The sequence below is a fragment of the Tamandua tetradactyla genome, chromosome 7, assembly GCF_023851605.1.
Source record: "Tamandua tetradactyla isolate mTamTet1 chromosome 7, mTamTet1.pri, whole genome shotgun sequence".
Taxonomy (NCBI): Eukaryota; Metazoa; Chordata; class Mammalia; order Pilosa; family Myrmecophagidae; genus Tamandua; species Tamandua tetradactyla.
Genome location: NC_135333.1, coordinates 168942780 through 168958556, shown reverse-complemented (window position 1 = coordinate 168958556; position 15777 = coordinate 168942780). Strand labels below are relative to the sequence as shown.

Sequence of the window (15777 nt, the reverse complement as noted above, 5' to 3'; positions counted from 1 at the left end):
TTAGGAAGCAATTATTGTGTAGCGCAGTAACCACTGTGCATTTCATTAAATATGTGTCAAGTTAATTTTGTAACTTCATTTGGCTCGAACGGTTTCCTCTCTTCAGGTATACATAGCCGTCATAGCTTATGGGTCTTCTGTTTACATATTTTTAGATTAGGAGTGATAATTTCCATGAGGAGATGAACTGTGACTGTTTTGTTCTCTTCTATTTCCACAGCATCCATCAAAGGAAGCACTGGTTAAATATTTATTGACTGAGTGGATGGATGCAGATTGCCCCTGCACACATCAGCATAATCATTTCCAGGGTCTCTTCACCTCTACTCTTTATCCTCTCCCTTCTCTCATCCTCACACCAAATCTTTCCCTCACTCTCACCTCCTTAAAGTGAGAACTTATCTTCCATGAATAACCAGGTAACTGAGCAGTGTACACTCAGTGAAATACAGATGCAAATCTTTTTCCAATCACTTCCTTCAACCAAGCTCAACTGACTCTTTACTATTTATTAATAATATCTCAGACATATCTAATCACTTTCCAGTCACATAAATTTGAAAAGTCTCTCAATCCAGTTTAGACTACCAGTTTGATTTTCTTAGCTTCCCCCAAAAGGTTGGTACCCTCTATTTTTTTGAATCCAAATTTTCTGGAGTTGGGACAAGAAGGAGGGATTGGGGGGAAAGCCAGACTTCATTATATTTAATTATGTATGTCCTCTGGTGGGTATCCCTGATTCTTTGGCTGAAATTTTTGTCAATAACCTCCATATGGCAGGTAGCAGCTGTCTACCCTCAAAGGAGTGATGGTGAGGTCTGCAGGGACCCCCTTTATAGGTTCTCTAGTATGGGATGCCTGACTTTGCCCCAAAGGGATTCCAGACTCCCTAAGCTCATCCCCAGTATCTACTTCTGGGATGGCCATCCTTTCCATGGTCTAATAGCAGGACCTTCCCACCAACTGTTCCTTTCAACTCCAGTGATTCTCTCTTCTCTTTTCCCTTTCTCCCGTTTTTCCTTCATGTCTTCTGAGGTAGTAAGGGAGTTACTGGATCTGGAGTGTATTGTTTAGGGTAGTAGAGTTGGTTCAGCCTCCTCGTGATAAGTCTTGAAGGATTCACCAAGCCCCAATATTTCCATAACTCTCTATGGGATCTAAAGATAAAGGTACTCAGTACTTCTTCAGACTCAGCTTTGGAGCCTAATTTCCAACATTACACATACATAACGTCCACTGAATGGTCATTGAAACTTCTCCACTGTTTAGTACATTTGAGTTAAGCTGTGTAAACAAACATTTACTAAGCAGCAAAAATAGGGCAGTCGGTGTAAAAGTGAAATGAAGCCCAGCTGGCAGAGCTGTGGGCTACTAATCACTTACCCATTTTTTTACTTTGTCTCTAATAATTTCTCTATTCCAAGTACCAGATAGACTATACTATTATGCTAAAAGCCACTTTTTAACACATTTCTGAACATCAGAGGGAAATGTGACAAAAAGCTTTTCTTGTAGTCAGAACTCTTTGGATTGAAAGTGGCAAAGTCATGCTGGCTTATGCAAAAAGATAAAAAGTAAAGAAATGTAGTGGCTCATGTAACTGAAAAGTCCAGGAATATCTGGTTTTCAGGTAGCAACTAGATGGAGGGGCTCAGAGGTATTTTCAGAGGCTGTTTTCTCTGTCTCCATCTCCTTTCCCCTTCTCCCTGCATTGATAACACTTCAGGCAGCTCTCTCCCCATGAGGAGCCTCATCCATTCCAGGTTCCCATCACCATAGCTCCAAGTCCAGTGGAGAGATGGTCTCTTTCCAACACAGCCTATGAAATTCCAGGCCATATTCTCATTGGCCCCAGTTGGCATTGCAAGTTTGTCCCTGAACCAATCACTGTATAGAAGAGCAAACATAGACACTGATTGGCTTAGCTCTGGGTCACATGCTCACCTCTGGAGCCAGGAATGCTTTCAGGTCCCGCCGAATCATGTGGACTGAGAATGAGAGAGGCTGATTCCCAAGAGAACTAGGACACTGTTAACAGAAGAAGGGGGAATGGATACTGGGCAGGTAAAACAAATATCCCAACAGGTTTTAGTAGCGATCAGAGAAAGAAGGCATATTGTAGCCACTGAATAATGTGGTCTTTATTAGTGTCCCCCATCTCAATCCACCACCAGTTAACTTCCCAAGATACGTATTATTTATATCTCCCTCAGTATTTTCTTGGACACCATACTGTCATTCTACTTATGTCTTATTAATGCATTAATGTGTTCGGCATATTTTAGGTTGCAAAGAACAGAGACCCACCAAATCTAGCTCAAGAAGAATTGACTGTAAGGATATAGGGGTTTTATGAACATCCAAAAGCTCCAGCATACTCAAGCCACAAGGCAACTGAAAATCATCAGGACTGTTTCAGGCCTTTTTCTCACTTATCAATCTGCTCTATCTCCTAATTCATCACTTCCACTTCCATGCAATTTTTGCTTCAACAAGGCTTTGAATTGCCACAACCTATTGGCTCTGAATCTATCTCACTTTTCCTCCTGGTGCTAGGTGCTTCAGTTTCATAATTCTCAATTCCAAATCCCTGAATGAGTAATTTTAGTGTCCCAGCTCATCTTTTTTGACAGGCGTATGGATCAGCCATGCTTGGGCTGGTTGTTCACTCTTTGCTGTATCCAATCAGATCTCAGAAGAAAGAAATATACATGTATCATAGAGAATGTGTTCATATCGTAGGAGGGACAGCATGGCTCAGGATGAGAGCATTTTCCTAGAAAGTTTGTGTGGTAGGCAGGCACTGCCTAGTACCTCTACTATGTGGAAGAGCCATATGGAATTGTCCTAAAGAATCTCTTCATCTTTCAGAAAGTAGTTTCTAGGGGGCTCATCTCTGACTCCTTGACGGATCTTCAAGCTTTGTTTTATAGTTTCTAAGAATATTTACCAAAGTCTGATGATAAATGAGTTCAGACTCTAATGCAAACAATGAATTCACTGTAACTTTAAAATAGAAGACATTTAAACCTGAAAATGGAAATTAAACTGAGGAGTAGAACCGCCAGAAAGAGGAGAGGAGAAAAACAAACTTTAAAATGAAGAAGTGCTCTCACTGATATGAAATAATTAGAATAAGGAAAGTCTTAGAGTCAGAAACTAGAATGCAGGTTCCCAGGGGCAGGGGTGGGGCCAGGGGATGGGGAGTTAATGCGTGAATTGGACAGCATTTCTATTTGAGGTGATGGGAGAGTTTTGATGTATGGCACTGGTGATGGTAACACAACAGTGTCAACGTGATTAACAGCACTGAAGTACGTATTTGCATGTGGTTAAAAGAAGACATTTTAGGTTGTATATGTTGCTAAAATAATTATTTTAATCTATGGAACTGCACAACACAGATGGTGAACCCTAATGTAAACCATGGATTATACATAATAACAGTATTCTGTCATCGCTTGTAGCAAATGTACCACACTAATGCAAGGTGTTAATAATAGGGAAGTGTATGGGAACTCTGTAGTTTCTACGTGATTTTTCTGTAAACCTACAACTTCTCTAATAAAAATATATATACATGAAGGAGGAAGGAGAATTGCAAAATTGAGAACCCAGCATAATGTAGAAAGCCTTACATGTCTAAGATTAAAATCTGAATACCTGATGCCCAGACTAATCTTTTCTGTGCTCACAAATCCAAGAATCATGTAGTTTCCATTAATAGCTATCTCCTTGAATGCGGAGAAGGAGGAAAGTCTGCTTAGCATTTTGCCCAATTCTCTGTCCCCATCATGAATTTCACTGAAGGATCACATCAGGTTTGTGAGATGCCAACTGTCCTTAATAACTAAAGTATTAAGATATCTGATATTGTGTGCAAAGGAGTATAAATTTTAGAAGTGAGTCACTTTAAAAACCAAGAACCACAAATTCAACCACTATATCAAATAAAAGCTAAAGGACTGGAATAATCCATATGAAATTTTAAACCCAGAAGTTTCTCTTGCTTAAATTACTTTCACACTCCAATTTAAACTCAGCAACATTATGTTGCTGTCACACTTCTTTGTTCTCCTAAAATAAAAATAAAAAAAAAAGCTTTCTGTATATAGCTGACAAAAAATAGGAAACTGTCTGCCAGCATGTTCTGCATTCATGTCTAACATAAAATAGAGTCTATGCAGGACACATGGTCTTAAAACATCCAAGAGCCTCTTCTTTACTGGCTTAACACAGCTGTATGTTTCTCCAGTGTGTTTGCACTACCTACAATTCATATCTTGCAATGTTCAAGTCATGCAGTGTATTCACATGCTTTCTGTGCATATGAGAATTATCACCTACATTTTTGGAAGTACAGTTCCTTTTGCCTTCCCCTTTGAATTTAATGCTGCTCAACTGACATCATTTTAAATTCCATCCAACAGAATGTCGATAATGTCTATAGCAGAAGCTTGACACATTTCACTCTCTCAAATAGGGGGTTGATTTAGCAGCTCCATTGGAAATTTCTGGATGTATTTTTGAAAACTAATTCAGCGTGAAAATTATTAATGATTTAGAATTGGGCATAAAGTATTTCTGTTTCTCTTCCTTTTCCTATCTGGAAGAATCTGTTGCTTTGTGTCAGAAAAATGTCCATGTGACAAGATGCACTCTGTTGTTAAAACACAAAGGAAACGGTGTAATTAATCCTAATGGTGTTTTTTTAATTACAGATGCGGCCCATCGGTCATGACGGCTACCACCCCACCTCTGTGGCCGAGTGGCTGGATTCCCTTGAGCTTGGCGACTACACCAAAGCCTTTCTCATTAACGGCTACACATCCATGGACCTGTTGAAAAAGATCTGGGAGGTGGAACTGATTAATGTAAGTTGGTCTCTTAATGACACTTTAGCCATTCAACCGTTGATAAATGAAAGTCCTGTTATAGATGGGCAATTTTTTTTCTTTCTTTATAACTCTTTGAACCTCCAAGAAGGGATTATAGATATGTCTTCCATCTTTAATACATGTCTCTCTTGGCTCCATTCAAGCTCCATTCATTTTGTTTGGAAGTATTGGTGTGAAGAACTGGGAGATAAAGAGAGGGACTCTTGGGGTCTTTTGCCTTATCTAAGAAAACCATCAAAGAACTATTGGGTTTTATATTTTAGGAATATTTTAATATATGTTTAAGATACAGGCAGTATAACAAATAGGCTACTATTCTGAAATTTCCTCATATTCACTGTAAAAGATTAAAGTTGCCATTTTAGTTTTCTATCTCCATCATATTGCCTTGTCTCTATTCCTTAATTGCACAAACTCCATGCTTGAAGAGATTGCTTTTGTATTTATTAAATAGACTGCTAATATATCAAATTTTTATTTGTCAGAGCTGATAACTCAACTTACGCTATCTCTGTTTTATCCATACACCTGGCATAGATGTCCTCTAAAAACTGACCAAGTACACAGGTGGTTCAGAGGGAGAATGCCCACCTTCCATGTGGGAGACCCGGGCTCAATTCCCGAACCATGCACCCCCCTCAAAAAAAACTGACCAATATATGTTGCTATATATTCAAGACCATAAAGATCAACTAAATCTGTACAGAAGACTTTTTTTCTCATTTCCTTTTTACTGCTATTCTGTCTCTAATGGCTATCAATCAAGAAAAAGATGAAAAGATAACATAAAACAATAATTATGTTTGGCATGTGAACATTTTTTAAAATGATAGTGAGCAATCTTCTAGAGAATGTTTTTCATTTTTAAGCTTTATATTCTAATAACTTAAAAAATATTCATAAGCTGAAAGATAAAGAAAATAAATTTCTGTTGGTTCAAAACTGCTCTGTTCTTCTCTTCAATCCACTCTCTCCCAGAAGCCCAGTCTGCACATGTTTTGTCATTAATTATTTTACATGATGGTTACTAGTAGTAACTAATTATCTTTACGGTAAAAAGTCAGCCTTAAAAGATATCTTTCTTGAAAATCTTGTGGAAATATTTCTTATGTCTAAAAACCACCTTAAATGGACCAATTCTTCGTTCCTTCTGATTTACCGTAAGAAACTTTGGGCTTTCTAGGTACAAAAGATATCACTCTTTCAGAAGAAACTCCCTCTGACTAAAAGCCTCTAGGTAATTTCTTTCACAGACTGTGTGACAATGGAACTGAAGCTGCATTACTTTCTATTGCGTCAGGCTGAGATTTCGGTTCTTCAACAAGTCCGTGACATTCCTCTCATAGCTGTTGGAGCCATTTGTTAGAGGGGTGTCCTCCACAGACAGCTGAACCACCTTCCAAGTTGAGTTGCACTCCAGTTAATGGTATAGCTTGACAAATATCTCTATGTAACGTCTTCTGAATAATACTTGCAGAAGTAGCACATGCTGGCTCCTTAAGTTTTTTTCCCTTTAGCTACAATTGCTATAATACAATCTGGCTCCATTCAAGGAAAAAGTGCCTGTCGCAAGTGTTGTAAGCACGATACCAGACTTTAAAAACACAGTCGCTGTGTTTTAGACTTTGAAGCCAGATTTCTCTGGCCTTGAGTAAGGTATCTGTGTCTAATGCCAACCCTGTATATTTCCCTTAAAGTAAACATTGAACTTAAAGATCCTTGTGACATCATTTTGGACAAGTTCACACTCTGATGAGGGTATGTTTACTTACTATGGACAAAAAAACATATCTGTACCTTTGGACTTGGAAATCACAAAACAAAATCTTTATGCCAACTTGTGCTGCTGTAAGAGTAGTTCATTTGATGTTTTGGGGTTACTGGGTTTTAAAATGAGAGAAGGCACGAGACGTGTGCCTTCCTACTTAAAGACCTTTTGACTAGTCTCAAATTCAACACTTGTATTTGTCCTAGTTAATGGGTGAAGGCATCCAAATTTGAGGCAATCTCATATATATCAGCCCAATAATCCTAGATTAAATAGCCACAATTGTTTTCTAGCCTAAAAGGAGCGTACGATCACACTGATTCAGAGATAGGTGTTTTAGCGAGTTCACACCCGGAGCCACTGTAGAGCATGGCTGGTTTGGGGGGGGGCAGATGGCTTCAGAAACTGTTGTTCTACATAACATGAAGTGAGCCACGCGCATGTAGGCTGTCTTTGATCCAGAGGTTTGCTGGTGGAGAGGAAGAAGGGATGATGAGTCTGACTGCTGATATAAATAGTTTCAGCATCATTAAATAATATTGATTAAGCACCCGGTTTCAAATGGTACTATGCTTGACATTAGACGAATATTACTATATTCTCCATGAGTATGAGTTTGTTCAAAGCATTCCAGTGAGAATAAAAACTACACAAACTGAGATGTGAAAAATGCAAATATCTTTGCAATTGTAATCTTGCAGAAAGTCCCCAAAGATCTTCTTGGTGGACTACATTATTACCTTTGAAAAACAGGATTATTTGAGTAAACCAATAGGTGTTTTTGTCACAACACTACCTAAGGACTAGGGCTAGGAGAGAATGATGGGAATCCCATATCCCAATATCGGTACTGTCAGCAGTGAAAATCAAGCATAAAGAAACTTTTAACACCTGCTGTATTGCCAGTCGTAAAGGCCACGTGTGTTTAGACTTGGAGGATGACACCTGGGCCAATCATTGATCCTTTATTCCCTCCTCTGTGCTTCGTCCTCAAAAACTGGAGCTGTGCCAATAGCGCTGTTTTGCTCCTGTATCCGCCACTGTCATTTAAATCACCATTAATACTACTTTTACTTTTGTGGCTGGTATTTTAATGTTAAAATGTGAATAAGTGAGGCGAGATTGCCAAGCAAACCCTTCCCTCTGCAGGTGCAGCTAGATGGGCCTCTGGGTTGAGTTGTAGCCCACTTCAAAAGCTTGTTAAGCAAATTAAAGACCAGTTAATGGTGCATAAGTACATGAATCTTGTTTTCAATGTAGAAAGTTCCTCTGGCTTCCATGTGGTATTACCAAGTTTGTATAACAGTGCCTACTGCTATTGACAACCTCAAAGCCCTGCATGGGGTAAATTTTAAATAAAAGAACTATAGATTTTCTACATGAAATAAATGCATATGAATAATTATGATTATAAAAAATAACATATTCTTAAGAACCATGCAAACACCTTGCTGTCCATTTTCTAAATGCAAAAAAAAAATGTATTGAAACTGTGAAAAGCAATGTTGAAGTTTTTTTTTTTACCACTGTATACCTATAGAGTGGGTTGTGATAACACAAAATAAATTTGAGCACTATTGAATATAATAAATTTTGAATCTCAGTGTAAAACAGATGATAAATCTCTTCCCATTGGCATTGCCATTGAAGGAAATAATTCCAGTAAAGGACCAGTAATGAGTATCCCTGAGCAGTGCGATGAGTGAGGAAGCCTGTTTCCTCATTTGCTTGCAAAACAGAGACTGGCTAAACTATGTTGTCAGGCCGTTTGGCTTATCCACGCAGCTTTCCACAGTAAGGACAAATTAACCCAAATTAGCGTCTTGACCATTGACCCTGTGATATTTTGGGAATCAAGACAAAATTAAAATTCCTTTGAACCTAACTGAATGTTCCTTCCGGGATATATGTATGAATTCTTGCTTATATTTGAAGAAGAAAACAAGACAGGAAACCAGGAAAGGGGGTGATGAATATAAAATTCTTAAAAACTGCTATTTTTTTAAAAAGGCATCAATCGTTCTAGTGTAAATTGAATCCCTAAATTTATGATCATTGTGATTGTCAGATGACTAAAATGAAATTGCTCTGGATAAGAATTTATGCAGGGATTCAAACGTGGTTTTAAGGTCACAGTTATAATTCCTTACAGATAAAATGGATCTATTTCCAACATCCGAATTTTGATTTCCTCTGCCTAGCCAAGGTTTATGGGATCCTGCAGTATTAATAATGATAAAAGTCCCCACTGAATGGACAAAAAAAAATTCCAGGCTCAGTGCATTCTTAAATCTTTGCCCATAAGGACAAAAACATTTTTAAACTCTCTACAGTGACTGGTTGCTTTCTAAATGCCTATGTGTAGAGACAAATAAAATAACTAAGGTAGCAATACCCATAAGTGTCCCCTACAAATTATTTCACATGTCCCATGAAAATCATTTGAGCTTATTTTTGCAGCAGTAAATTCATTAGAAGATCATTTGCTTCTTGCCCAAGAGCTATGAAACTATATTTAAATCACTATTCCATTTAGAACTGCCTGATTTTTTTTTTTTTCAATATTGCTCATTTAATTCCTACCTTTCCAGGGAAATTTTGTGATCATCTAATCATCTGAAGATATACTAGGAAATTTTTAAAGGGAACTTTCTAATTTTATGTTAAATCTTTAGTAATGTGACTTTATTTGTTTTAAATGCAATTGTAATATTGTCCTATAACTATCAAACATAGACTCATTTCCTGCTTTCAAGGTCTTGTTTCATTATTATAAACTCACACTCCCATCTACCCTTCCCTCATTGCTGTAACTACAATTAAATGTGCACTCTAAAAATCTTTTTTGAATTGTATGTTGATTGTGTGTGTGTCTCTATATATGTGTGAGTGTGTGTGGGAGTGTGTGTGTTGGATAAAGGCAAATGGTAATTTATGCTCACAACCAAAAATGATCAGCAAATTCATAAATTGCAGGGGAGGATGGGGGATGAGATGTTATAATTCCATTTCTAAACTAATTATTTTAAGTAAAAGGTTATGTCTCCATGATAGGACATTAATAGATGAGACAAATATTCATATTTGCACACCAGGGAGACTGTATCAGTCAACACTTAAAATGCTAACAACTTTAATCAAAGCCAAAGGCTTTAACTAAATGACTAGATGGGAGTATTCAAGTGGAGAGCAAACTTCATAAATTATCTGTAGATTTAAGCATTTCATTTATACCCTTATCCTCCATGGATGATTAGAGTCTCAAACATTGTGACTAATGGTACATTGTCACCCAGGCCATGTGAAGCTTGCATATTAAACAAGCGAGACTTGTAGAGTGCTAACAGAAAGCAACCTCAGCACCGGACATGCTCAGCCCCATTCTGCTGAGGTCACTGCATCCCCTGGAATGGGGTCTTTTTGAAGATCTTAGAGAGCTTTCTTGGTTGGGGTCTTTTTGAAGACAAATATAATTAAAAAGATATAATCAAAGCACAGTAAAAATGAATTTAAACACTAACACTAGATACAAACACTAAACTTAAACACTGAAACTTGATTGGAGAGAATATAGCTTCTCTTATACATTTAAAACCAATCCACACACTTGCAGTGCCTCAAAATCAATATTGTATGGAATAGATATTATTAAAACATTGATATTGGAATTAGTATGCACACCCACACACTCACACGCACACACACTCACTCACACACGCACACACACAATGAAAAAGTAAACAATATTTTGGCCTGAAAAGCCTCAAGCATTCAGCCACAAATGCACCTCATGAAGGACGAAGATCCTCTGATTATAGGCATTTCTAGTCCATCTTTCAGTAAAAAGGACAGTCGTGTCCTGATTCTCTGGAAATTTCTACCTTAAAAACATTGTTACAATGAACAGCTGGGCTTTCTCTTCTCAGCCACATTATATTCATTCTTTTTAAAGACTTTTTATTTTTAAATGACTTCAAGCTTACAAGACAAATGCAAAAAATAAATACAAAACACACACACAAATAAAAGCATTCCAGATTTCCTTGTGCAGATGCCTCCCCCATGCCTTCCCCATTGCAGACCTGAACATATGACCTAAGCCTAACCCAAGCATGGCATGCCAGCCTCCAGTCCCACCCCCAGGAGCTGAAAAGTGACCTTCATCAGCCCCACCCACAGAATCCGGGGGGTCCAGTGCAAAGTGAAAGTGCAGATCCCCTTGTTCAAAAAGTATTAAGAATTTCAAGATGGCAACAGAAGCACATTAAACACAGTCCAGAGCCCTTCTGAGTGTGTGACCATGTGCAGCTGCATGGGTAGCACATCTGTAAGCCAGAACTGCTCTTCATTCCTTTTTATACATCCACAGTTACACCTGGGGTCATGTTCTTTCTGCCCGTAGGGCTCCCTTGAACATTTTTGATAACATGGGTCTGCTGGTAACGAATTCCCTCAGATTTTTTGTCTGAAAAAGAAGTGACTGTACCTTCATTTAAGAAAGGCATATTTGCTGGGTATAGAATTTTAGTGCTGTACGGTTGTTGGATTTTGCTTTCAGTATTTTAAAGAATTTAATCCGCTGCCCTCTCTTTTGCATTGTTTCTAACACCAAATCTCCTGTCATCCTTTTCTTCTGTTATTTTGTACTTAGCGTATCATTCCCACCCCCGCCTCCACCCCCACTGTGCTTAAGCTGTTCTATTTATCACTGGTTTTGAATAATTTGGTTATGATGTGGCTTAATGTCATTTACTTCATGTTTTTGCGTGTGTGTGTGAAGTTTTGGGAGCTTAGTTGAAGTTTATAGATTTCCTTAATTTGGAAAATTTTTGGCCATTATTTCACCAAATATTTTTTCTGGATCCCCTCCTCAATCCTTTGCTTTGGAAACTCCAATTACATATATATTAAGCCTTTTGAAATTAGATGGTAGCTCACTGATAATCTACTCAGTTCTTTGGTTTGTTTGGGATTTTTTGCATTTTTAGTGCCTCATTTGGATAGTTTCTATTGCCATGTCTTCAAGTTTACTAACTTTTTTCTGTAATATTTAATCTGCTGTTATTCCTGTCTGGTGTCTTAGATTGTAGTTTTCATCTCCAGAAGTTAGAGTTGGGTCTCTTTAATATATTTTTCATATATCTATTTAGCATGTTCAGTCATTCCTCTAGCTTTTTGAACATGTGAAGTACAGTTGTAACTGTTTTAATGTCATTATCTGCTAACATATCTGTTAGTTCTGGGTCGGTTTTGATTTATTGATTTTTCTCCTCATTGTGGTTAGGTTCTGTTTTCTTGAGTTTTTGCACATCTGCAATTTCTTTTGCATGTCAGACCTTGTATGTTTTTCCTTGTTGGATACTGAGTATTTTTGCATTCTTATTGATATTCTTGAGCTTTGCTCTGGGACACAGTGAAGTTCCTTGGAAACACTTTGATCTTTTGGGGGCCTTGCTTTTAAGATCTGTTAGGCAAAAATGTAGCATAATTTATTTTATAGATAAGATTTCCCACTCTCGAGGCAAGACCCTTCTGTGAGATTTACTAATACCCTGTGAGTTTCAAGGATTTTTTAGTCTAAATGGTGACAACTGTTTCTAGGCTTGGTGAGTTTCAAGTGCTAATCTCTCTAAAACTTTTTCAGATTTTTAAGAAACTCTGGCTGATTTAGTTTCCTTTGCAAATACTGTGAAATGGATTGACTTAAACAATGGGAATTTATTCACTTACAGTTTTTTTTTTTTTTGCATGGGCAGGTACCAGGAATTGAACCTGGGTCTCTGGCATGGTAGGCGAGAATTCTGCCTGCTGAGCCGCCGCAGTCCACCCCTCACTTATAGTTTTGAGTAGGAAAATGTCCAAATAAAGGCATTATCGAGGCAGTGCCTTCTCCTTGAAGACTCAGCATTCTGGACCCTCTGCTGGTGATCTCTGGCTCCACTTTCATGTGGCAAAGCACATGGCAGCATCTCCTGGTCTCTCCTTCTCTTCTGGCTCCCCTTGATGTAACTTCTTATTTCCTCTCTGTGTCTCTATTTCATTTGACTTATAAAGGACTCAAGTAATAAGACCCATCCTGATGGAGGTGGGCCGTCCCTTAACTGAAGGGACCTCATCAAAACGTCCTGCCTATGATGGGTTCACACCCGTAGAAAAGGGTTAAACTTAAGAACATGTTTTCTCGGGGAGCATGCGGCGCCAAGCCATCATGCTGGCCTCTGATCATTTCTTTGCCGGCATGTGATGACCAGCACTCTCTTCCCTCTAGCCCTCGGCCAGGATGCTCTAGCCACCGTGTGTCCCCCTGACTCTCAGCTCCATCTTAGCAACTCAAGGAGTTGCTGGGCTCCTTGTGGGTTCCTCCTCCCAGTCCCATGGCCTGGAAATTCTCTCCTGTAGCAAACAAGGGTAATTGTAGGGCTCCCTTTGTTCCCATCTCTTAAGGACCAGTGTCCTTCACTGTCTAATGCCTAATGTCTTGAAACCATTGATTGTTTCATGTACTTTGCCCAGTTTCGGTTATTTCAAGCAAGAGGATAAATCCAGTCCCTGTTACTCCATCCTGGCTGGAAGCAGAAGTCCATGCTGTGTATTTTAGGGCCCATGCTTCAGCAACTGAATCAAAACCTTTGGTGGTAGGACAAGGCATCAGAAGTTTTGTAAAAACTGCACCCCAGCCCACCCCAGATGATTGTAATGTGCATCCTGAGTTGAAATCCTCTACTGTAATCAGTGAGGAGCCATTAAAAGTATTTTAATCAGAGGAACAACATGGTCAGATGCAGGAGATGAGGGCTGGAACCCTGCACACTTAAGAGGAGCTGACTGTGAGGGAAGAAGGAGCTGAGTCCGCCAGTTCTGCTCTCTGGCTGCTTCCAGCCATGAATGTATTAGGTGTGGCAGCAAGAAAAGCCCAATATGCTTCCTTAGAACCTGAAGGTGCCCCTGAATTAGAGGTCTGTAAGTGCAGAGTCAGTTTTTATAATTATAACTTATATATGAAGAATAGGATAAATTACAGTCAGTGTATTCCAAAGGAGGCATGGAAGAATACAATATATTTTCAGAAATATTTCTCAACAGTGGCTGAAATTGTTTCAGTTTGACCCTAGTAGGGTTAAACCTTCGTTATGTGAAATTTTTACTTGCTATTTATAAAGTAAAAGGCAGGGCATATAGAGTGTGACAGTGTTTCAAATTCACCCTCTCCTCCTTCATCTTTATATCTTGGAATCAGATCACTTGACGTTGAATCCCGTACCTGCTACTCAGTGTGAGATCTTAAAAAAAGTCACTTGTCCCATTTAGGCCTCAGTTTCCCACCTGTAAAGAGAGGATAATAATATCTGCCCTGCCGACTTTGAAACTCTCCTATGAGACAAAATCCAAATGAGTGTTTTTTGATTATCTGTTTCTCTCTCTTCTGTCTATTTTATTTTTATTTTGCTTTTTTTTTTTCTTTTTATCTCTCCCCTAGATCCCTCTCTCCCAGAGTTAGGCTCGGAGCTGTCCAGCTGCCTCAGCATGGTTTTGGAAGTACTTTAATTGCCATGTGCTTCTTCCTTCCAGTCCTTTCCCACGGGAACATAGATAGTCCTGTTTAATGCTCCAGCTGTGACTTCCAGGAACCACAGCTGAGATTCTTTTCCCCCATTCCCAACTGCAGTCCCTATTATGTGCCTTAGCCCCCCCAGCCTGCCGACTTTGCCTGCCAGGTTGCATCTTTCCCCACCAACCCTGTCCAGTCTCTCCAGTCCTTTAGTCCTGGTCAAGTCTCTGACCACTCCTGGGGTAGGTGCATGTGACAAGGAGAGACTCTTTCTGTTTTGGGTGGTGACCTTCAGGTAGAAGCCACTGAGAGTCTTTCCCCACTTTTCTCGCCGATTATATTTAGATACGGGATCGCTAATGTCTTTTTTCCCCAACTGTGAGCACTGACCCTCAGCACCGCGCCTCAGCCACTCAGTCCTCTCTGTCATCAAAGCGGAGGCCCAGGGGCAGAGCGGGAGAGTGGCTCAGAGGTTAGGAATGTTCTCATTCTCAATTTATTGTCCATAAATTTATACCCTTTTAGAATCTGTTCTGCAGTTTCAATTTGATGGCCTGCAGGTGTGGGAACTTCTGAACACTTTTTGAAGTGATTTAGTATTTCCTTTTCATTAAAACTGCACCTGTTAAGTAAATCATATTATGAATTGTAATGAAATCAGTTCCATTTTTATTCTGTGTTTTGCCATATTTCTAATGTGGTCTGAGGACTTTTGTTTCTTTAAGAAGTCTTTTCTGGAGATATTTAGTGCAGAGCCTGTTGCTAAGGAGATCCAGCTATGCTGCTGCAAATGGGTAAAAATGGTAAACTAGCTCTGTGCTTCTAGGATCTTGGCGAGGCGAAATATTCTAATGGTTTCTTCTATAGTGTAGAAGGTAAAAGGGAAATGTTCTCCATAATATATACATTAAGTGCAACTATAACACTTTTGCATGTTATTCTGATGGAGAATGCTTTGAGTCTTCCCCTAAAGAGAGGTCTTAGCTCATACTGAAAAGATAAACCTCTAACTTCTTAGATGAAAGAGAATGCAGGGGGGCCTTTTTTGTTAGAAGAAAACTACTTAGAATTTTGAAGCCTGGCATCCAAGATGCCATAGAAGAGATTGGCAATAAGAGATTCAAGAGTAAATCATAAATGTTAATATTATTGAGATAGATATATAATATTAATGTTAGAATATGCCCATTAGGGAAATAATTAAAGCAGGAAAGGACAGTTTAGGCAGGTGATTTGGTAGCGTAGGATTTATCTTTGCCTTAAAGATGTTTAAGGTTATTTTAGAGTTTGTTTATCTATTTTAACAAAAAGATATGCTGTTAAATTGGAAATCTGTGATCTCAACTTTTTTGTTTTTTGTTTTTGTTTTTAAATCAAGCAAAGAGCTATTAACTTGAACCTCAAAAAACAAGCAAATTCCTTACTGTATAAAGCTTGTTTATGCCTGGTACCCTGCCGCCACCTGGTGGCAGGATACCTAAAGTGCAGGGCAAGTTACTAAACCATAAAGCAATTTCTTAAATGCAGAAATTTAGGACAAAACAGCAAATATTCAGTACTCT

At 38.7% G+C, this 15777-nt stretch overlaps 1 protein-coding gene across 4 annotated transcripts in view; it reads left to right on the top strand.

The window, feature by feature from the left end:
- Positions 1 to 5202, top strand: part of LOC143642843 (ankyrin repeat and sterile alpha motif domain-containing protein 1B-like) — an 887705-nt gene extending 882503 nt beyond the window's left edge. For 3 of the 4 annotated variants that reach the window (XM_077111726.1, XM_077111725.1, XM_077111727.1), the window contains one exon: positions 4722 to 5202. In XM_077111726.1, coding sequence (XP_076967841.1) covers positions 4722 to 5183 — 462 coding nt within the window. In that variant the 3' untranslated portion in view covers positions 5184 to 5202. The remainder of the gene's footprint in view (positions 1 to 4721) is intronic. The other variant, XM_077111730.1, reaches the window with a different exon arrangement.
- Positions 5203 to 15777: the final 10575 nt, after the last annotated feature.